Source organism: Contarinia nasturtii, unplaced genomic scaffold, assembly GCF_009176525.2.
Source record: "Contarinia nasturtii isolate CC-2019 unplaced genomic scaffold, AAFC_CNas_1.1 Cnas_scaffold_78, whole genome shotgun sequence".
NCBI lineage: Eukaryota > Metazoa > Arthropoda > Insecta > Diptera > Cecidomyiidae > Contarinia > Contarinia nasturtii.
The window spans coordinates 1,931,784-1,954,948 of record NW_022197436.1 but is presented as its reverse complement, the minus strand read 5'-3'; the positions used below and the strand labels follow the sequence as shown (position 1 = coordinate 1,954,948).

The following is a 23,165-nucleotide window of genomic DNA, read 5'->3' as shown; positions in this document are numbered from 1 at the left end:
TGTGTGTTTCGCGTTGGCTATTTAGTACTGGAAAATCATATATACCATATATAAAAAAAAATCAAACAGCTCCAGTGTAAACATTAGTTCAGCATTGAAAATATCAAATTCACACAGAACACGTTTCACATACATAGAACACATGTGAATGTGTTTGTCATACGGCGGCGAATCATTGTGGAAAGCATAATAACAAACACAACGTCAACAATTATCAGAATATTTACAAGTGTGCGATGAACGTTAAAAAAACGAAATAAATAAAAAAAAAACAAGATCATCAACATACATACATGTGTATATGTATAGTATAAGAAAACAACAAGTGAGCTCCAGAACGACAGAAGAAAAACTTGATTAGTTTTGAAGCAACTGGAACAAAGAACGATACTATGAAAATACACATGAACTTTTTTATTGTGTACGATTTTTATTTGCGTTCTTTTTTTTTGTTGAAATTAAAAATATAAAATTATCAAAATAATCGCATTTTTAACGAATGACCTTTTCATATAACAAATTATAGAACATTTTATTTTTGGAAATGACGAATAAGTAACTGTATTTTGTGCTGGAGAAATATTTTGTTGTGAAGACAAGCGACATCTCCACGTAGAAAAGAGAATGAATCAAATTAAAGTGCTTAAAAATTCAAAGTATTTTGTATTATTTTAATTATATATTTTGTTTTAATTGAACTAAAAAAAATAACATTTAGAAAAACATAAAAATAAAAATTCGGCACAAATGCAGGATGTTTACACAATCATTTCACGTCACTAACAAATTTCGAAAAACACTTGTTTGACAGTCGCTAATAGCAACTGTCGAATAGATTTGGTTTATGCTTCAAAAGCGGTCGTTTTTTTTTTCAATTTCCCACTAAAGCTCACCTCAAAAGTATCCTAATTTTCTATTATAAAAGAAAACATAGTAATTAATTATATTAGTGTCTACCAACCGTGATGAATTTTAATCAAACAATTTAAGCCAAAAACGGTTTTTTGGTTTGAATCAATATTTTATTCGAAAAATAATAAAATATTAATGTAAAATATAATGTTTTTCGAATAAAATATTGATTTAAACCTAAAAACAGTTTTTTGGCTTAAATTGTTTGATAATAATTAATTGTTTACTTAGAATAACTAATTAGAATTTTACAATAATTTTACACAATATATAATATTCTCGCATATTTAGAAAAAAATCAGAAAGATAAAACATATTTAGAAGTTTAACCATGCGGGAAAAACTTAGAAGTGTTGTTGTTAACAAATTTTACGAAAAAACGGTGAAGGTTATCGGAATCCGCTATTTTGCTCCTCACTTAGGAGGAACTCTGCTCCTCAGTGCTCCTTAGGCTTTTGAATAATTTATTTGCGAAATAATTTTGACGGTGGCGGGACTGTGCGGAGTTTGGCGGAGATGACATACAAACTCTGTGTGTACGAGGGTAACAGCACTTCTATGTGTATCTTTCTTACGCAGATGATTAGTAACTTAGCTGTGAGTACGGCTACTAAGATGTTCGTTTGGACAAAATAAATCTATGAACAGCAAAGAATGCTGTTGCACTCGTACAAACAGCATTTGCATGCTATCTCCGCCGAACTCCGCCGAACTCCGCACAGTCCCGGGTTCTGAGAAACATTCTCTGCAAATTGTTCATTTTACGGTATGAATAATCAATGCTCGCCAATAATTGGTAATAATTCAAATCATGCGAGTTCTTCCAATCAAACTTAAACGTCAAATGTTGATGTCAGGTAACTTACTTTATCAGCTATTACAACCACATCGACAATAAGACAAGATGATTTTTGGCACATCTGGCCCGGTATCAAAAAAGGCAAGCGTCTTGCTGAAACTGCATTCGATTGAAGAAGAAATAAATATTTTATAACATATCAGAGTCTCCAGAGTACTTTTCAACTCAGAACATTTAGAATTAAAAATACTTGTCGAAAAGGAAAAAAAATGTTGTTCAAAAGTATTGAAAAAAATAACATGGACTGAGTTCATTCACAAACTATCAGGGATTGTTCCCCTGAGGAGGTGGAATTGTGAGGTGGAAAAGGAAGAGGAGGAGATTACTAAGGAGGACAACCCAGAGCTCTCCTCCTCCTTTTCGTCTTCACTATTCCACCTCCTCAGAGAAACAATCCATGATTTTACCAAAAAACTGTGATGGTTATCGGAATATACTATTCTTCCGAAGGTAAGTTGAATTTTGCATTCGGCATTTTAGTGGCAACTGATGTAGACGGTGCCGAAAAGTTTTTTAGAAATAACAATCAACAACAATTTTTTTAAATTATTATTTCTACTTTCATTCACAATAGACAACATCGAAAAAAATGAAATTAATAAATCAAGAGTATCATTGCCGAATTTTAGTAAATTTTTTTAATAAAATAAGCAATGTCATCGACGACTCATCGTCATATGGCGCCTTCAATCAATCTCAACTCAATTCAACCAGAATACGAAGTGATCCAATACTAGTGCCAAAATTGATGCGAACGATAAAACATCCGCTATTCCAACAACAGCAGTAGCACAAGATCTTCCAAATTGCTTATCTTACAGTATGAATAATTAATGCCAATCGATGGGCATAATTCAACTCATTTGATATCTTCCAATCAAAATCAAACGACAAGTGTTGGTGCACCATATTATTCGGGTAAATTACATTTTCACAACTTTAGATAAAAAAAGTTCATGTTCATCAGCCATTTCAACCACATCGACAATAGCACAAGAATTTTCAAAGATTTTTAGAACATCTTGCTGGTTATCAAAAAAGCAAGCCTTTCGATGCAACTGCATCCGATTTTAGAAGAAAAAAGACTTTTATATCATACATTTTCTTTAAAGCCAAGTGAAGTACTCTCAATTCTTAATTGAATCCCTTAGAATAAATCAACATTACTAGATAAATGTCTTCAAATGCGTTACTGAAAAAAGTCAGTCAGCAAAAGCGTTATAAAATATATGGACGATGTCACGCTTTTGTTGGCGAACTTTTTTATATAACGCATTTGAAGACATTTATCTAGTAATGCTGATTTATTCTAGGCGGTTCAATTTAAGATCAGAGCAGAGACTGTTTCTCAGAGCAATATGTATGAGGAGGAGCGCTCAGAGGAGCCGGAGGATCACTGAGGAGCTGAGCTCCTCCTCAGTCAGGAGCGAAATATTAAAAGTTAAAAAAATTATTCAAATCAATAATACTATTATGAATTTTGATATTTTATCAACTTTCAATATTTTGCTCCTCACTGAGGATCCGCTGGCTCATCTAAGCGCTCCTCCTCTCATATATGGCTCTTAGAAACAATCCTTGCAAACTAATGACTATTTCGATTTTTGCGCAAAAAATAAATAATTTTGTACGAGTATTCTTCCATATCTTTTATTTAAAAAAAAAAAACATTTAATTTGTCGATATTTCAATCAAAACCAAAGGTCAGTATCATCATTGGCATTTTCAGAGTGATTTCTTGCTGTTTCTGCGGGTTGCGGCTCTTCGTCACTGTCTGAAATGGCTAAATCATCGTGAATACCAACATCGTCCATGGGCTGCAGTCTATCGCTTTGAGTCGTGCTTTGCTGTGGCGATGTCATTTCCTGCGAATAAGTCTCTTGGGATGAAAAATCAATTCCCTGTGATTGAACTGTCATCTCCGATGATTCGGACTGTTCCACTTTTGTTGTATGCTTTTCGTACAGCAACATTTCCGACATACTAAACGATTCATTTTCTTGTTCATAGACTTGTGATTGTGATTGTGGCTCTTGCTTGATGTTCGTATAGTCAATTTTAACGGAAGTATCTTTTTTGCTTGACATCTGTAGAAAGTCGGATGGATCATAATTATCCAGATCCATTGATTCGTCTATTTTTATGAAAAAAAAAATTAATTTCATTCATCTTTTTTAAATAGGAATTGGGTTACCTTGTTGATTGTAATAACCAACTCCACTTAATTGTACCATTGCTTCGGCTGCTTGTTTACTGTCTTCTGCATTATGATCAACGAAAAAAGGTTTTATGTTAATGGAAAATGGTCTTAATAAAATCAAAATCGAATCAGAATAGTACCTGGAGCATAGTTGACAGGCTGTGAGCTTCTGGCCAATGCTTCGCCCTGGCCCAAAGTGGCAGCAACGATTTCATTTTCACCAATCACTTCTTCGAATTCACCATCGTCCGACGAAAATTGTAAATCTAACAAAAAAAATATTCATAATATATAAGTCACAATACGAATATATAAGTTTTTTTTCGTTTCAATTTACCTTCTTCCAAATATGAATTTTGTGTGTTGCTTAAATCTGATGTCATACTATTTTTACGTGGTCTTCCTCGTCCACGTTTCTTCCATCCTTTTCCTAAACATACATTTTAAATTAAAATATTGCCGAATGACACACTTGTAAAATAACAAAAAAACTGCATACCATCGGGTGTCTCTTTCAATTTGCGTGGACGACCACGATTACGTTTGGCTTCTGGTGTAACTGGCATCCCAGATGAAGTAGATGGTTTTTGTGAATTTGCGGATGCCGAAGATTGTGGCCGATTATCAGTTGATTCAACATCAACAAAGTCATTTTCTGGTGAACTGGCACGACTCATCTATTTTAGAAGCATAAATGAAAAATGGAAATGAAAAACCAAATCCTCAGAAATTGTACAAAAAAAAAAAAAAAAATATACTGGACAATTCATTACATTTCGATTATCATTATCATCTTCAGGCCATGATTCATCAATTTCAGCTTCCATTTTAGCTCTCTCTTGAACGATGGCGATATTTTTCTCCAATTGTGCGCAATGATCGGCAAACTATAAATCAACGTTTACACATTTAATATTGTTACGAATCGAATGGTGTTGAATGCAAAATTTACCTCGTCCAATGATTTCTTAGTGGCATCAACCAGAACTCGGGCATCTTTTGTGAGCTCCGAATCAGCACCATTATATTGTTCACAATTGTTAGCAATCAAAACAATGTCGGATATGAATTCAGCCCGCGAATGATATTTATGCGCTGTAATCGAATTATTGAAACAATTATAACAACCGATATCAATTCGATAACCAAAAAAAAAAACTAGCCAAATTACCTGCAACTTTCGTCGATATGGTTTCTAAATCCATTGGTTTCTTAATAACCGAATAGTAGTCTTTAAATTGTTTCCGATTGACTGGTTTCTTAAATACGTTACTTTCTCGCATATTTTTTAGTTTTTCGTTTAGTAATTTTTCGAATATGAATGATAATGCCACTTGATCATTATCATCCAATAATGGATTGATCGCTTTCTCCAACCGCATTAGTCGCTCTTCCTTTTCGGCCAAACATTCAACGCATTTCTGTAGCATTCTCTGTGCGGCAGCAGTAAGTGGACTTTTTGGACCATTATACAAGCTACTATTCTCAACAATTTGATTAACATCGGCCAAAAAGTCCTCTCTACTTTGATATTTATTCTTTCGAAGATTTTCACGAATTTGTTGTAAATCCATTGGACGTTGAACAACTTTGAAGTAATCTGGTGCTTCCTGTTGATATATCGAAGCTTTAGTAACGAATAAATTATTTATAAAGACTGAACTGAACATACCTTTGAGGTAACCGGTTTGATAAAAAGCTGAGCGTCTGGTAAATCTCTGAGCTCATTGAGAATTTGCAAGAGGATGGATGCCATCACAATGACCGGATCGGTTCGAATTCGTTTTGCCGTTTTATTATGTCGCAAATAATCACAATGTTGATCGGTTCCGGTGCGTCGTCGTTTACCTTTATTAACCGCTTCTTTTGGTACTTTTAGCAGCAATGCCCGACGCTTAACGTCTTCGTGTCGTTTCAACAATTTTCCACTCAATTTCACTTTTGTTCCATCCACATTGACCAAATCTTCGTCATCATCATTCATAAGTTCACGTTCATAGTCTTCTTCTTGTTCTTCCGTTAAGGCAACCATCAATGATGGTTGTGGAACGGTTCCGGTGTACAATGGACACGCTTTGTTCGTACGCATATGACCCACTTGACCGCATGCGCCACATTTTAATTTGAGATCAGGTTTCAGCTTGATTTTTCGGCGTGATGGGCTTATTTCTTTTCCAGCGGTTGTATCTTTGGACAAAGATGTGCCAAGTTTTGATGGATTTGTCGGCGATTCGCCCAATGGTTGTGATACACCTTGTGTCAAAAGATTTTGGCTTTGTTGTTGCTGTAACATATTCACTTTTTCCTGATTTCTCTTGATGCGTCGCAATTGCTCTTGAATACGACGTTTTTCACGTTTCATTTCCTCCTTTTGAGCTTCATCGAGTGTTGCAAATTGTCTAATGAATGCTTCGTCTTTTGACTGTCGAATTCGCACATATGCATCTATCACTTGTGGCCTAATTCAAATGAAAAAAATGATTTTTGTTTAATGAATGTTTTCAATCAACCAATGCTATAGAACTCACCTTCGAACGATTTCCACTCGTGTAAACTCTTTGCCTTCCGTATTTTTGAATGTTCTTGTAATTTTCAAAATACGACCGGGTTGCAAGTGTGGCGCAATTGGTGATGTTTCTTCTTTTTTCTTTGAATCTTTTGGTGCCGCTTCTCGCTCTTCCATAATTTTCTTCAGCAATTCTTGTCGTTCTTGTTCTTCACGTTCCATTGACAATTGTACCGATGTCTTTTTATTGGCAAGCATATTTTCCAAATTTTTACCCAATTCTTCAATATCCGACTCTTCCGATACGCTCGATTCACCTTCGTCCGTTGACAACACTTCACTGCTGGCCAAAACTTTGTTTTGCAAATCGAAAATACGTTGACACTCTTCTTTATAACGCTCTTGATGTTCGGCAATTGAAAAACGATTTCCACGGGAAAATTTGTCCATTCCTTCTTCGCCGGCTTTTGATTTTTCCGTTGACAATGTACGCACCACATCGATCACCTCCCAACGTGATAATTTTTTAATTTCTTCTTCGGGTACATCGTATTTTCGGAGAATTTCTTTTGCATTATTTAATGAAAGACGTCGCAAATCGGCATCGGTACCGGTGACTGTGCGCTTTGGTTGTGATTCAATTTCTTCTTTTGTTTGCGTTGGCTTATTTGGAATTCGAACATATGAGAAACCTTCACCCATACCAGTCGGATCGGCTGGTCCGGTCAATTGCAACAAACATTTGCCACGCATTGCTTGAATATAGGCTCGTGTTGTATTCCACGGTGCAACTTTTACTTCGTCGTCCATTTTTAATTGTTGCTCTTCATCGTCATCATCTTGTTGTGCGAAAATAAATTTCTCACCGTAACCGGCATCTTTTAGACGCTGTTCGGCAGCAATCATACTAAAGTATGCACAACATTGTTCTGGCGAGACCATAGCTCGAATTTCTTCTTCGGATGGTAAACGAAATTCTGGTTTAATGACCCACCAATTCGAATCCATACCGGTACGCTTGAAATCGGCACACTGTTTCAAACGCTTACGTATACTACTTTCTGAATGACCCGGAAAAGCTCGTTTAATGTCATCCATTCGAATACGACGCGGTTGATCTTTACTTTTCCAAAACAATCGATAGATAAACACTTGCAAGAAATCACGAACAAAATTATTTGCACGCTTCGAATTTGGACCAGGCACTTCGTACAATGGACACTCTTGGGCTACGGTGAATAGTGCATCAATCTCACGAATAAAATATTCGTTTCTAAACAAAAGATAAAATAGAATTGTTAATTAAAAATTGAAAGAAAAAACTTCATCAAAACTATTGATTGAGGTACCTTGTTCGAATGAGTAAGAAATCAGTCGGTGAGACACTGTGTGGATAAATTGGTGCACGATACATATTATTCTCGAGTGTTTGTATACATTTTCCTGGTTGTAAAATACCCAAAAATGGACTTGTGTGCGCGTACGCAATTTCACCATAACGATATTCCGGCGGACATGAATCCTTTTCAGCCTTTCTTTTATAGTAATTCTTTATCTTCGAACACATACCGACCTAAAAAGGCGATTTGGTTTTAATTCACTTCTCGTCTTGTTTGCCACAAATCATAATGGGAATGCATGAACTTACTTGATTCATAAGCGGCGGATGTTCCTCGGTGAATTCCACTAAAATCAATTCACCATCTTTACCCGATAAATCTTCTGGATTTCTCATGAAAAATACGTCACCACCTCCAGACGCAATTCGCTCCAATTCTCTTTGCTGTAATTCAATTGAGAAACAAATTAAAATCGATTTTAATACGAATATGTAATGAATTCCAGTTTACCTTCGCCTTCTTTTTGATATGTTTGAGAAGTGGTTGAACACCATGCGGTGCAGTTCCATGCAATGGTCCGTGTGAATATTTTTTCATTGGCGGCCGATGGAATGCACGCAATTTGATTGGTCCCATGTGCGTTGGAATGAATGGTGCACGTAGTTCAACAACTGGTGTTGAATGTTGAATTAAATTACCTCCACCAACCTTCATTCGCATCGTACTTTCCGACGATTTGGCCATATAGAATCTGAAAACAAGCACATTTTTAATAAAAATTAAAAAAAAAATCACTTAAAAGTCACTTACGTATCATTCGAAATATTGAATGGATCTCGATCGGGTGATTTTGGTGGTGGAGGTGGTGTATCTTCCGCCAAAACGTTGATAACACCAGCTTTGCCGAGTAAAATCTTTGATTTCTTAACGTGTGGATGTGGTATTTTCACTTTTGGTGGTGGTCTTGTATTTTTAACAATTTTCGATGGATCGATATCATCGGGTATGCCCAAAATGATGTTTTCATCGTTTGGATCTAGTGAAAGCATTTTCGGTTTGGGTACTTTTGGCATTGCATCAACATCCCAAATAACTTCATCTTCCCATCGACTGTAAATGAGTTCTTCGTTTTCAACCGGAAATATACTGTACCATGTGTCGTCAGTTTCTTCAAGTTTTTGAAGTAGCGCCTGGCTTTTCGATAATTTCGAGTTGGACGGTGTATTTGTCATTTTTGATGTAGTCGCCGTGCCACTTGTTGCATTCGGTCCTTTGCCATGACCCGGTTGACTAAATGCGCCAGCCGTTCGTGATCCACTCGATGGTAACCAACCTGCAGCATTTGTTTTTGAATGCAATTTTTGTAGCACTTTATGTTTTATATCATTACCATCCCATACAACATCGTCTTCCCAATGCAATTGTGAAACCATTAAATATGCATCGTCCGGAATTGGATCCTCTGTGATCGCTTCCTTTTCCGGTTGTTGTTCAACAACTTTGTTGTCTTTCACTTTGAAACCATAGTTAAATCCCTCTCTAAAATTCGAGAAATTCATTAATATTTTTGATTTGTTGGAATTGCAGGCTTTTCATACATACCCGGATGGAGGAACATCAAGCATGTCGTACCATACTTGCGCCGGCCCATATCGCCAATCGGCAACTTTTGGCTTGGCATCACCGTTTTCGTTATTATCGGGTGTTTTTTCGTGTGATTCGTCGGATATTTCACGCATCAATAGATATTCATCATCGACAGCAATTTGAGCTGGCGTTGGTTCAGGACCATAGCATAATGTTAAAAAGCCCATATTTCTTCTTTCATTTTTCTCATCCGTTTCACTGGTTGAGTCGGAACCATCTTTTTGATTCTAAAATTTAAATTCCATATTACATCTGGGATAATTAAAAAAAAATATGAAAATACACACCCGAACCTCCTTTGATTGTTTTCGTTTTCGTCTCTTTTTGCGAACGCTACGCCAAATTTGTGGTAAACTAGTCGGTTTTCCAGGGCCAAATAGGCGTGAAAATCTCAAAACTTTGTCCGGACGGAAATCGGGAAACAATTCACGAACATCGACATTGGCGTATTTTGATGGTAGCATCGCAGCGAGTGGTGTTTCCAATTTTCGATCAATATTCTTTCCTTCGTCACCTGTTCCACTATTCTCTGATTTTGACGAATCGTGACTAAAAAAAATTCATTCAATTAATTTATTATTAGTTCAAAAACACTACCAAATAAAAAGTTTATTCCCCGAAACTTCTTTCCCATTGAATGAACAATTTAAAAACAAAACAAAACAAAACAAAAAAAAAATTGAGAAAAAATCTTTCGTCATTTGAAATGTACCTGATTTGGCTTTTGATCGGAAGGCTCGGTGGTGGCATTAATTCTTTATCATTATCTTTGGAAATGGTTTCGGGTTCTTTTGACTGTGTAACAACACGATTCGAACTGTCCAGTCTAACCGTCGTCGCCGGAATGGCTGCTTCAATGTCATCGTAATCATCTCCACTTGCAGTTGGCATCACACTTGGCTACACATAGATTCATTTGTATTTCATTCGATTGTGAAATCATCAAAATATTAAACAAACAATCAATATTTCGGACAGTTACCTGCATGGCAGTTTGTAAATCTTCCGCTAATTCAGTTATATCACTAAAATCTTCGGCTGTATCAGACTTTTTGTCTTCGTAATCATCGTTATCTTTTTCGGCATGTCCATCCTCTTCTCTACTATCCAACTCTTCTTCGTGCATAACTTCCAGCAAATTGCCAATGCCCAACCTGATAAAAACACGTACACATTGTATTACATTTGCATAATTTTTCAAAAATAACCGCAACACAAAACAAGTAAACAATACCTTGCCAACGACGATAATTGCTTCTTTGATTCATTGTCAAATAAATCGGCCTCAAGTCTACCCGCTGAATCGATGTTACCAAACAAAAATCCAGTTAAATTCACTTCATTTTCGTTTTCATTCTCATTATCACTATCTGTGTCCATTTTTATTTATTTTGTTGAATTTTTCGTAAACTTATTTTCGAAAAAAATTTATAAAAAAATGTTCTAAATACAAAATTTTGTTTATTTCTATGCCGCAACCTGATGGATCCCTATGCCATGCATTACACATAGCTTATATTTCTAAATAAAACAAATGTCAATGTCATGTCAGTATGTATCACATAGATGGTTGCATAAAAACATCGAAAGATGGCGGTGGCGTGCACATCGCTGGCATCATTCCATATTTTCAATCTATTTTAAATTATTATTTTTAAGACATTTACTAATTAATTATTTTACTAATAATTATTATTTTTTTTGCAAATTTGGAATTTTCACACACCAATTCAATGAGGGAAGCAAAAAGGTGTCATCAAGACTAATGACAAAATACAAATCGCCATTGTTGTATATTTGGCGAATTCAAAAATTGAAGGGTCATTTTGACGTTTGTGATTGCAACGAACATTTGAGCTGTATAAGCGGATGACTATTTGTTTACATTTTCAACAAAAACCTCTTAATTTTAATCAAATCGAATAAAATTGTGTTTTTTTTATCCATCGAAATTCGGTGAATCAATTGACAAAATGAATAATCAAGATATAGAATCACGTTTACAGAGCCTAATCGAATCAGATAAAGTGGTCAGCAAAAGGCTGGCATTGAAAGAGAAGCGTTTATTTAAAAAGTTAAACTTTTTAGGTATGTCGACCGTCGTGAAATTTGTTCATTGAATTTTGATTTCAAAATTTAAATGAATTTTCGTTTTATTGTTAAATCTTGTAGGAAATACAACTGATGCAATCAATCAAATGAAACATGAGAAAAATATCGAACTAATGACGACTGACAAATTGCTGAACGAACACCGAAAAGTGCTATCATCATTGCGAGAAACACAAGTAATTTCATATTAAATTGTATGTTTTGGTTTGATCGAATAAAAAAAAATCTGATTTTTAAATTTACAGACAACACTTCGATGCCAAATTCATCGTTTGCGAAAGAAAGTGACAGATATGAGACATCATACAAATAAAAGTGAATCAATAACACCCGACGACCGATACGTTTACACGAAAAATGCGTAAGTAATTGTGCCCACAATCAAACTGTGAATGATTTTTTTAACATCTTTTTTTTTTTCAATATTCAATAGATTCAAAAAAAGTTTACTCGGCGAATGCACCAAGATTCGATTCAATGAGATTAAAAAGCATAATCGGACTACATTAGTGGGTTATGTAGCGACTGCGGATAAATTGCATCCATTTGAGGAAAAAATTTCAACCGAATCAAAGCCAGCCGACGTATCATCAATACTTTGGAACAATATCAAATTGAGCAGTAGTCATCTGAACGATTGGGACGATTTATTCTTTAATGATGATGGTTTACGTGCAAATACAACGTTTTAGACTATTGACCAACAAAGAGACCAATCAACCAATTTCTGTTTATATGTGTGTCCACCATCCATTTTATGTATTATTATGTCATTTGTGTGAATCGAACAAGCAACGATTTAGTTAAACAACAATCATGAACGTATTTAAGTAAAAATAAAATATTATATAGATATTTTCTGGAAATGTATCTCATTAAATGCAAATCCATTTGTGAAGAAAACACGAAATTCAAAGGAGTTTTTTTTATTTGTTTGATCGTTTATTTGTTTTTAAATTTATGGGAAATTGTCATGTTCGACATTGAGGATGATTCGGGAAAGTGCGAGATGAAGTAATTCACATAGCCGTAAAAAATCCTCATTGAAAAGAAAAAATGTTGAAAAGTTTGCTATCGATGGAATATCGGACGATAGAACAAAAAATGATTGGTACAGACCGTTTGGCTCACCATTCTAAGTACAAAACTTTCAATTCGAGAAGTTTTTAAGTGTCTTCAGCCTAATAACACCTCAAAATACCGCCATCGCCGACTTTTGAATAAAAAAAAATCAAATAAGTTGAAAAAGGTGATGCATGATGCAGAAGTGAACAGTCAACCATCGCTACAAAAAGAACACCGCATGGAATCGACATTAAAAAATGAAACAGAATCAACTTATCATTGACTAGAAGAGGTTTTTATTCATCAGATCAATCGTATGTTCGAAAAATACAAAGATTTTACTCATCGGCGTTTTCGAATTCGATCGGTTTATTAAAAACATTATTTGAGACTATAGTCAGATCTCTAGATTTAAACTACTTTTTTAACTTTGACGCGAACAATTTCATACAGGTGATTCTGTTAATTCAGTTTCATGTAAATGTTCAGCATTTTCAAAATAAGAGAACGCGGCAGTTTTCAAATGTCATGTCTGAAAAGCATGACGAGAGCCACTACCTTGTGGAGGTAAAGATAAAGACTGAATACTAATTGTGTTATTAAAAAAAAAAGAGAATTGTTTTTCCGCTATTCTGCATATTCGAATGTCTAATGAATTCAGTGAACAATCAACCGACATGAGCAACTGTTATGCTGATTATACGTGCATCTCTCGACAATGTATTCAATTTAAATGAGTGAACAAGAAAATAATGTATGAGAAAACTCGTCTCGCGTACAACTTCAACACCAACACCAACAAGTAATAAGGTGAAGGCGTATAATGATACACCAGAGATTCTACATAGTATAGCAATGTTGTTGCTTTCTCACAATGTAACACGCAACATTTCGATTGTATGCCGACTTAAGCGCGACGACACAAAACGGTGTGTATGGGTGTGGTCGTGTGTGAAAAATCATCAGTTCAATAAACCAAAAACATGTACAAACTTAATGCTTGCGGCTAAAGTATGAACATATTTTGCATCAAAAATTCATAGAAGTGTTATTAACTTTTCGACATTTAAAAATTGACTGTGTCCATCCATGAATTACACATGCATTTGTATGTGTATGTGTGTATTATTAACCACTAGCGCAAGTGCATATCCAGCATATATTGTATGGCATTCACAACTATTTTTGTAGTTTTTGGATATATTGCATTCCAGCCGATATCAAGCCGACTGAGCTAATGGTTACTCATTCTCAACGTGAGCGCGCGTGTGTGTCTGTGTGTGTATGTTTATTAAATCTATTGCCTTTTTTATTCTCTTTTGATCAGTGATCACGCAAGCGTCGTAGACATTTGTTTACTTATTTTGCGTTCGTCAAAGTTTTCCGTTTTCGCGTTGGCATTTTTTTCTCTCGTTCATTTAGTATTTTGACTGCTTCGCATTACATACTATTTACCTAAAAATAAAGTTTTCGTAACAGCCGATTCCAGATAACAAGTAAGTAAATCGATCGAAAAATCTGTTGACCATTCTGGAAATATTCTAGAACTTTATGGGTGCCAATCAAACGAAACAAAAAAAGAGCAAAAGTTCATAATAATTGATTAAATAATGTCTTCATTATGATGATATATTTATTTCATCGAAAATGGTATGGAATTTTGGATTTAGAAGAAATTATTTATCTATTTGTTGTATATATTGCGCATTTAAAATAACAAATGTTTTGCTGTATTGGCAATTAAATAAACAACTTTTAAATTAAGAACTTTTAATTTGCGGTGACGTCAAACAAAAAAGGAATTAACTCAAGTGAAATAATTTGTGTCTAATTCTATTAGTATCAAATAAAATTCATTTTACTGTTTATTCATCGTACACCAATTTTTATACATCTATCAATTTGATACCACATTCTGAGCTAACAAACAAAATGATGAAGAATAACAAACTAAAGAAAAAAACTTCCATATTACAAAGATAACAGCACTGATAATTCAATTTTACACGTAAGAACCTTTGAAAAATAACTCATATTCAAACCCAAAAAAAAAGAAACAAACATCTCAGATTAGACACATGAAATTGAGCAACGTTTACTAGATTTTTCAATGGATTTGAAATTATTTAAATTATTTTTTTTCGGTGCATTCAACAACGAATTATTTAAATATTCAAATGACGTTATGTTCAATGGAAAATCGAACACACCATTGCCGCGATGAATGAATAAATGAAATTTAACGAAATTCATTTCAATGCTCACGAAATTCTTTTGATCGTAAATGGAAACGTGCAAATGCATTACGGTTGCTGACTGTTGTTTTTTTTTCTTCTCTGAATACAAACATTTGAATGTTCATTAGAATACATGATATGGCGGCCGAACAAGTTGTGCGTTGTGCACCAAATATAGTTTGAAAACCCGTATTGAATCGCTTCATTAGCACAATTTATTTTAAAAAAACAAGCCATTGCGTCCCTTTTTTAGATAGCCAACAATCATACAAATAATTGGCATATTGAAACTAGTCACTGCATGGGGATGTTATGAATAGATTTGGTTCAGTAGTTCGCCGTATTTCTAATGAAAACTCAACGTTTTGATAGTGGACAAAAAAAACTTCGTAGGAAAAAAATTAATGTCGACATTTTTCATTACAGAATGAAGAATCCATTGTGGTTTATTATTTGGCTGATCCTTTTGGTCATCTCATTGTTCATTGCCTCGTTCTGTGCTGGATTTTACATCATTGTTCATCCGCTTACTGTTTGCGTGCCAGCTCTTAGTGTAAGTATCGTATACTTTTATGTAAATCGAACAAAAAATAAAGTAAATTAACCAAATTGTTTTTCCTTTCTCCGAATAGGGTTTGAGCGATGTACTTCTCCAAGGCGTACAATTGCCACATTACTGTGCACAATCCATGGTTGAATGTCGTTCTTTAGTTTAAGAATTCATTCAAAAATTATTAACTCTTAAGTTGTTTGTTTTTCTTTTTTTAATATGAACAAATAAAAAGTTCGAAGCATTATTTCCAAAAATAAAAAAAATTAAAATTCCACATAATCTAATTGTTTGCGATGAAATTTTAACACTGATAAGTGAAATAAAAAAAATCAAAAAAATAACGAACATTTGGTTATTCAATTTAAATTTGGATTTTTATTTATCAAACTATTTAGCTAACAACTAATATCGGTCGTATCACAAAAAGAATGAAAGAATTAATTAAATTACGATAATCGATTGTGAATTGAGAATTGAGTTTTTCAGTTTTTGTTGTTTTTTGTACTTAATTGTGTGTATGTGTGAGTGTATGTGTGTCCAGCACTTATTATTGCCGCAATTTTGAGATGTCAAAAAAGGTTTTTAAGTGATTTGATGTGCATTTAAGGGCATTTTAAACATATAAACCGTTAAACAATTCCTTTTTGTTAACGATAGTCGATATCTAATTTTGAATTTTTATTTATCAATCGATCTAATTGACAGAATGCATTGTGCTTTTTCTAAATTCTACTTTGGTTTTCATTTTCTGTCGTTTAAGTTTTTGTTTTTTTCGTCTACAAAAAAATTTCATCAATTTAAAATTTCCTGTTGCTTTTTACATGTGGCGCTTATTAATTCCCTTTTTTTTCGCAATTATTCATATTCTCAACGGTTTAACATGTTTGATTCAATAACGCTGTCATCCAACAGAAAACGGTGTTTGAGTTCAATTTGACCAATGAATTCAAAATGTTTCACACATAATCGGCGCCTCTATTTGTTTAACTACATAGGGTGTATAGAATGACGCTAGTGATATATCGTGATACTATTGGTAGTATGATATGAATATCGTGCTATTGGCACATTTCAATTTTGTGACAACAAATTTGGATCACCAACGTTTTCCCCTCAAACGTAGACATCTAAAATATCAAAATAGAACTCTATTTTTGAGTTCACACGATGAAGAACCAAATTTTTGTTGTCACAAAATTAAAATGTATCAATAGCACGCTATTCATATCGAACTAGCGTCATTCTATTCACTGCTACATACCACCAGTGTACCTTCTTTCATCATGACAATCATTGCGCCACATGTTTCAATTTTTCTAGATATATTGAGAAAATGTTTCGTTGATAATTGTCTAAAAGCGAATTTCGGATGTCTTTTAAATATTGCTTTGGTGCAATTGAATCAATTTTAGAATAACTATGCATAATTTTGCTAATCGATAAATAGAAAGCTCTTAATCACAATTTCACATGCAATTCGAAATATCAGTTATGTGTGTCGGGCCAGGCTCTCCGTCTTCGTTTGTCTCTCTTTCTCTCTCTCTCTCACACACTTTCTATCTCTTCGTGAAAGGAAGTTTCTACATATTACTAATATAGACCTTAATCATACGTTTATCTATAGATAGCAAAAGAAAGGTTCTATTTAGAATTTTTCCACATCAAATTCCAATTGTTTTTTTTTTGCAGGTAAATGTTTTCGATTTGATTTGCTTTCCACTAATTACTAACAGTGTTCGAAATATGAACTTGAGCGAAACAAAAAATACAATGGCATGCCTCTATATGCATACGAAACGAGTGCCAACTAATTTGTGCTTCATCCCTTTTATCTTGCACACGATACGCATTTCGGGTGTTGATTTTGAATGCCAATGGGGATGGGCTAAGTGGTAGGCACTTGGTCCGATATGGAACCGTGTGTCAAAAACTACAAATCGAACGTTTTTTTTTTCAAAAGCCACTACTGATTGAATACAAACACATCAAATGTGCCGAATAATCCGATCCGATCAATTGATTCAAGCCGAGCTAATCAGGCAGGGAAAACTGCTAATTGAAATGCAATCGTCCACGTTATTGTTTTGAATTCATTTTTTTGTTTCTCCGTTCTTTTTTTCTTCTTTCTTTACAAATATTCTACAATATCACACTTAATCGAAATATTTGGACAACTCGCGCCGACTACATTATTTCGACGATATCGTGGTTGTTTTTCGGTCAGTAATTTTCGGAATATCGGCAAAATGGCGGTGTCGCCGTCAAGAAGCTCCGATTCAGAACTAGCACCATAGAGTTCGGCTTTGCTGTTGCGATGTTTTCGCTGTTTTTCCGGCGCCACATTTGGCGATGAATGATGATGTGAATGTTGTATTGATTTGGCAAGTTTACGTTGTGGCGTCGTTGGATTTCGATTTTCACGTTCACGTTCACGTTCGCTATCCGTTTCAGATTGGCCCATCAATGTTTTTGGCTTGTGCCGATGTTTGGTTCGATTCTTTTCGGAAACACTTCGCTGTATCGGTGCCGATATTAAATTATTTTGTTCATGCGGTACACTATGCGCATGTTCTTGACAACGCTGTGGATTTGGATGATTGCGAGGTGATTGTCGTTGTTTTGCATGCGATAATGTGTGTGTGTCCCATAAATCGCTCTGTGACACAACAAAATTTCCTTTCATTGCCGCCCCAACACTGACCCGTCGATGCTGTTCTTGGTTAAGATCTACGAGAAAATGGAACAGACAGAAATACAGTGGATGCCACACAAAAGAAACGAAAATGAATTCTTACTTTTTGTACTCCCTTTGTGCGGGCAAATACTATTCAATTCGGTGTTCGAATGTGTTAATGACGATAAAATCAATTGTGATCGATTTTTTATGGTTTTTTCTTCAAGCTCCTGCAATGAACGGGGTTTTAAATGAATAAATACATTTGATTGAATTGAATTGTTTTTTTCAGCACAAACCTTGTAACGATTAACCGGCGATTGAAGTGTTTTATTTTTTAAGTAGTGCGAATCGTTGGGCGATTTTGCATGATTATCCATTGGTAATGAAGTCTTATCAACTATATTATTTTCCTGAGACCGACTTAAACGCCTTTTTTGTGATGAATCTATTAGCGGTTGATTGTTATTAGTTTCAATGAGTTGTTGCGATTTTTGTGCGGACATCATTTGTACATTCAATTGCTGTAGATCAGTTGGTTGAATTGAACTAAATGAATTCGAAAAAAAGACACAAAATCAATATGGGATCTATCTTTTTTTGTGTTTGAATAAATACTTTTTTCCATCGGCCATGGTGGTAACATGCTCCGAGTCATGAGTTGATGTCAAACTGCCAACTGATGTCATGTCAGTCACATCAGTTGCACTGGGCATATCTCGTCGAACAATTGGAACTGACAGAGTGGGTCGATTAAGAAGCGGCTCTGAATCGGTTGTTCCATCAATCCATGCACGTGCTTCTGGGCCCAATTTACGAATAAGCCCCTAAGAATCGTTTGAAAAAATATATTTATTAATCATTCTTTTTTGCATTTTTTTTTTTTTTTTGCATCGAACCTGTAGTTCTGCTTCTTTTTCCAGTAGCGCCTTTCTAAATCGACAATTATTTGTTTTAACATCGCGTAAGCGTTGTTCAAGCTCACACACCGATGAATCTCGTCGATTCTTCGACATTGGCCGAAGTGTGGCTCGTATTCGTTTGTCAACAACTCCTTGCGGATTACGACGCATTTCATACAGCTAAATAACAAAAGTGACATTAATTTCAAATGTAGCGAGAACGGATGATGTGCAAAATTGCAATAACAATGAATAAATCAAATGAATTTTAGATACCACAATTCTTACTTTCGGTACGAACACAAAGCACAACGTTGCTGTTGTACAAAATATTATAAATACTGAAATCAAAATGAAGACAGCATCACGACGATCAGCTAGCACAAGTGCAATTGCAGCTCCCATGATACACATTATGAGAACATTATAAACACTAAGGCCAATGTGTTTTGAATCGTTAAGCGCTGGTATTGAAACTAATTGCAATAATTAATGAGTAAAAGAAGAAAAAACAACATATTAATCTCGTGGGATTCGACATGAAAGAATCGTTAATATTTACCATGCCGAGTTTCCCAAGCCAAGAATGCACCGAAAATCTGCATGGAAAATTATGGAAAAGTTCAAATTGTATTTTTTGTCATTTTTTTTTTGTTTGTTTCTTTGAAATCATACCAATAATATCCCCTTGTATGCGTAAATAACACCAATGAAAATTGTTATCCTACTTGATTGGCAATATTCGTTTTCTTGTACAATCAAAACGTCCTCCAACGATGGATGATGCTGTAAATTTTGGTAAAGAAATCCATTAAATTCGTTCGTATTTATTTTTTTAATCTTAAATGATTAAACTTCAACTTACAACTGGTTCGATTTGTTTGGTGTCGCGATAAAATGGATCAGCAAATTGCCATGTTAGCATAATAACGATGTCGATAGCTAACAAAATTCCAACCACCATAAATAGTTGATAGTCTTTGATAACTTTTTTATTGAGCTTAACATCGGTGAATATGGAATGGACACGCCATGTTTTTGAAAACATTGCACCAAATGCCAAACTGAATCCAGCCATTAAAAGCCATGCCCTTGCAGTGCAAACTGAAAAGAAATTTTAAATAAATTTAACTTTTTTGTTTTTTTTTTCACATGGATTTTTTATGCCCTTGCACACAGATTTCAAATACACTTGCTCAAGCTTGTAAATCTAATAAAAAAATTTGCTTACCATATGGAAAGGCCGATAAACCACTAAGACCACTGTCCAATCCCAGAAATATGACACTCAAATAAGTGCACATACATCCGAGAATAATAAGATTGTTCAAATGAGGGCTTGACATTTTGATATATCTAAGAAAAGTGTAAAACAATAAAATAAATCATGTTTGACATTTAAATTATTCCTCTCGATTATCAATGTTACCTTTGATTTCGATATTTAACGTTGAAACCAAGAAAAACCGATGCCATGAAGATGCCCAGGACAGAGCAACTGGCCAAAATCGCATAAATCGTGAGATTCACTTGACTACGTTCGATGATTCGAACCGTTTGATCCTTTGGCGGTGATCTACCGATCTGTAAATTTACAATAAATCAGAGACTGTCTTCAATATTTGATGTTCAACATTAACATTATTACCCATTTCAGTGGTTCTCCCGATTCAAACATTAGTTTATTTTCAATTGAATTGAACTCGCCGATTTTGACTTCTTTGTCAAACTGAAATTGTTTCAATAGAATGTTGGCACGTCTTTCATTATTATAAAATCGTACAGGACCCTGAAAACAAAAAAAAACACACGTCTAAAAATCACACCAATAAAAATCGATGGCCAGTTTGTGATAAATACCGTAACGCCTTCGAAACTTGTATTTCGGAGTGCATCCAGAAAGATATTCTCCCAATCTTTGACACGATACTCAAATTTACTCGTAATATGTTCTCTCCGCTTGGCCACATATTGAATGGCCAATGCAGCCGCCCAAATGCCATCATAGGTCTGTGAAAAAAAAAGTTTCACATCAAAACACTAAACTAACTAAATAACACTTTTATATAATATTACATATCCATGAAATCGGGAATATTCTCGTCCCCTTCGGCTATTGTATTCCGTCAAATACTCATTTGCAGTCTGAAAAACAACAAGAAGTGTTGAAAGTCTTAAAAGAACGAATCAATTTAAATAACTTACAATTCCAGCGATTGTGATGTCACCGGTCGTCGATAATGGTAGCAAGTCCGTTAAAATGGTGGCATCCAGTGCTTTTTTCAATTGATCCGACGTGCAATTGATGGTATCGTTTTCTTTCATCCACCAATCAAGCGAATACGTTCCCATGATAAGCCATTGATATGAACGACCGTACATTTGCAGATGATAAGCTTGACAAAATATGCGTCTGGCCCAGTATTCATTGAAATTTCCTAAAATGATGCGAACATCCTTTTCGCGAAGTTTTTGCAATGAATCATTTACATCGGCGACAAAACTTTGCGTTTCCAAAACGGTAATATTTTCGGAATCCATAACGGCCACCAGATGATTGTGCGGCAACGAGAAACGTGGCTCATTTTGATAAATTGTGCCGATTCGGGTCCAATTGAATGCTTTCAATAGAGCCATACGCGGTGCATTGAATGCATTTTCCGATGGTACAACACGAAAGAAATTGGGAAATGCATCGCGTGTGAACATTGGATGCGTATCGGCGTAAGATAATTGAGTTAGGTGCCAATGTTTGCTGGCCTTTGCAATGGGATCGGTGACATGAGTGCAGGCCGCACCAAATAACATCAACTTATGCGGTCCCGAATGCATCATATCGAAAAATGATTTTACACCAACAGCCGCGTTACACTATGGAAACAAAATTTTTTACTTGAGTTTTTTTTTTGCAAAAAACATGAACCTTTTTTCATTATTACTTGTGTATCATTCCACCACATGTGCAGCCGATAGTTGGCCAAAATATCCGAATGTTCGTTAACATGATCCAATGCCAATTTAACACTGGGCATTACACCTCTCCCTTTTTTCCCGGCGGAAATAGAAAAAAAAAACAGACAAACATTTTCAACAAACTCACAAAAAAAAAAAATCGTAACACTCACCAACTTCAGAGTTCTCTTTGCCTTGGCCGTACGGGAAAAATCCCGCTATATAAACATCGGACCGATGACATTGTGATAATTCAATACAATACAACAGACAAACGAGACCGATAATTTTGTAAAATCGATAGAAATCGAACTTTTTCATTATTTGCTGTAATAAAAATTGAGAAAAGACCATCAAATTCAATGACATTTTCGACGACACAGCAAAAATTAAACTATGTATGGTTTAAGTACGGCTATTTTATTCTATATGCGGAATACACATTTCAATTTAATCAAAAGCACACACAACCGAACAATATCATTTAAATGTTTCACCATAAAAAATAACGAGTGTGGCACTTTTTTTTTTTTTTGGTTTCAGGATTCATGGGAATTGGTTAATGTTCTTGAAAGTTATCTTTTCCAAATATTCATTTCAACAAAAAAAACATAAAATCGATTAAACAAATCAACGAATTTTGCAAATGTTGCTATTTTCCAAATGAGAGCACGATATCATTCTTCTTGCGCTTTCAATTGCGCTTCTGGTTGTATAAGCTTTATCACAAAAAAAATGCTATATTTCCACAACATCAAAGACACAGAGAAATTGTTAAATGTTCACACATTGCATCATACCTTATATCTTGAAAATTTTCGATTTTGTCTCGAAACAAGAAATGTTGAATAGTGAAACAAAAGCTATCCGCCCTGTTCGTGTGTTTGGTTTTTATTCCTTCCCGTTTCAGTGATGTAAATCACCTAAATTACTTCAGTTTGCGAAGTAAAACTTAATTCGTGTCCATGAATCATATTACTTTCTGATTTCCGAACAAATCAACACAAACCAAGCACGCGACCAGATCAATTTTTAATTAAATAAATTGGAATATCCACAAATAAAAAAAAACACGAAATATTATTTCTTTCTTTCTTTTTTTTTCGTTCTACAATTTCCAAGTAGCTTTGTCACACAAACTTTTCAAACACCATAATGAGGAACATTCATTCATACAACTATTGTTATCTATTCAATTTCACTTTA

At 34.7% G+C, this 23,165-nt stretch overlaps 3 protein-coding genes and 1 long non-coding RNA gene across 5 annotated transcripts; 2 read left to right on the top strand and 2 right to left on the bottom strand.

Moving 5' to 3' along the window:
* Nucleotides 1-1,190: 1,190 nt before the first annotated feature.
* On the top strand, nucleotides 1,191-4,279 carry LOC116349681. Its single transcript, XR_004201939.1, has 3 exons — nucleotides 1,191-2,221; nucleotides 2,346-2,689; nucleotides 3,475-4,279. It is a non-coding gene; the product is annotated as an uncharacterized LOC116349681 (long non-coding RNA).
* On the bottom strand, nucleotides 3,406-10,960 carry LOC116349599 (transcription initiation factor TFIID subunit 1). The gene is made up of 19 exons (XM_031781155.1): nucleotides 10,699-10,960; nucleotides 10,447-10,618; nucleotides 10,177-10,364; nucleotides 9,752-10,013; nucleotides 9,420-9,691; nucleotides 8,628-9,356; nucleotides 8,328-8,568; nucleotides 8,126-8,260; nucleotides 7,827-8,050; nucleotides 6,500-7,750; nucleotides 5,644-6,430; nucleotides 5,143-5,581; nucleotides 4,924-5,066; nucleotides 4,745-4,858; nucleotides 4,471-4,648; nucleotides 4,309-4,401; nucleotides 4,112-4,237; nucleotides 3,966-4,031; nucleotides 3,406-3,905 (listed from the first exon to the last, which is right to left on the bottom strand). Exons 1-19 carry the CDS (start codon nucleotides 10,842-10,844, stop codon nucleotides 3,463-3,465), a joined length of 6,009 nt encoding a protein of 2,002 aa, XP_031637015.1. The 5' UTR covers nucleotides 10,845-10,960; the 3' UTR covers nucleotides 3,406-3,462.
* Nucleotides 10,961-11,294: 334 nt separating this feature from the next.
* Nucleotides 11,295-12,486, top strand: LOC116337392. Its single transcript, XM_031761916.1, has 4 exons — nucleotides 11,295-11,552; nucleotides 11,637-11,752; nucleotides 11,822-11,937; nucleotides 12,010-12,486. The coding sequence occupies exons 1-4, from the start codon at nucleotides 11,438-11,440 to the stop codon at nucleotides 12,266-12,268; spliced, it is 606 nt and encodes a 201-aa protein (XP_031617776.1). The 5' UTR covers nucleotides 11,295-11,437; the 3' UTR covers nucleotides 12,269-12,486.
* Nucleotides 12,487-15,786: 3,300 nt separating this feature from the next.
* LOC116352313 (gamma-aminobutyric acid type B receptor subunit 2) lies at nucleotides 15,787-23,098 on the bottom strand. Of its 2 annotated transcripts, none has more exons than XM_031784820.1 (18): nucleotides 22,760-23,098; nucleotides 22,133-22,286; nucleotides 21,947-22,050; nucleotides 21,213-21,878; nucleotides 21,084-21,152; nucleotides 20,868-21,017; nucleotides 20,656-20,796; nucleotides 20,437-20,591; nucleotides 20,239-20,363; nucleotides 19,873-20,111; nucleotides 19,683-19,793; nucleotides 19,570-19,606; nucleotides 19,284-19,483; nucleotides 19,005-19,187; nucleotides 18,724-18,932; nucleotides 18,405-18,654; nucleotides 18,227-18,335; nucleotides 15,787-18,158 (listed from the first exon to the last, which is right to left on the bottom strand). In XM_031784820.1, exons 2-18 carry the CDS (start codon nucleotides 22,278-22,280, stop codon nucleotides 17,560-17,562), a joined length of 3,495 nt encoding a protein of 1,164 aa, XP_031640680.1. In that variant the 5' UTR covers nucleotides 22,281-22,286; nucleotides 22,760-23,098; the 3' UTR covers nucleotides 15,787-17,559. The 2 variants fall into 2 exon arrangements, with proteins under 2 accessions (XP_031640680.1, XP_031640689.1); XM_031784829.1 differs by having other exon boundaries at nucleotides 19,296-19,483.
* Nucleotides 23,099-23,165: the final 67 nt, after the last annotated feature.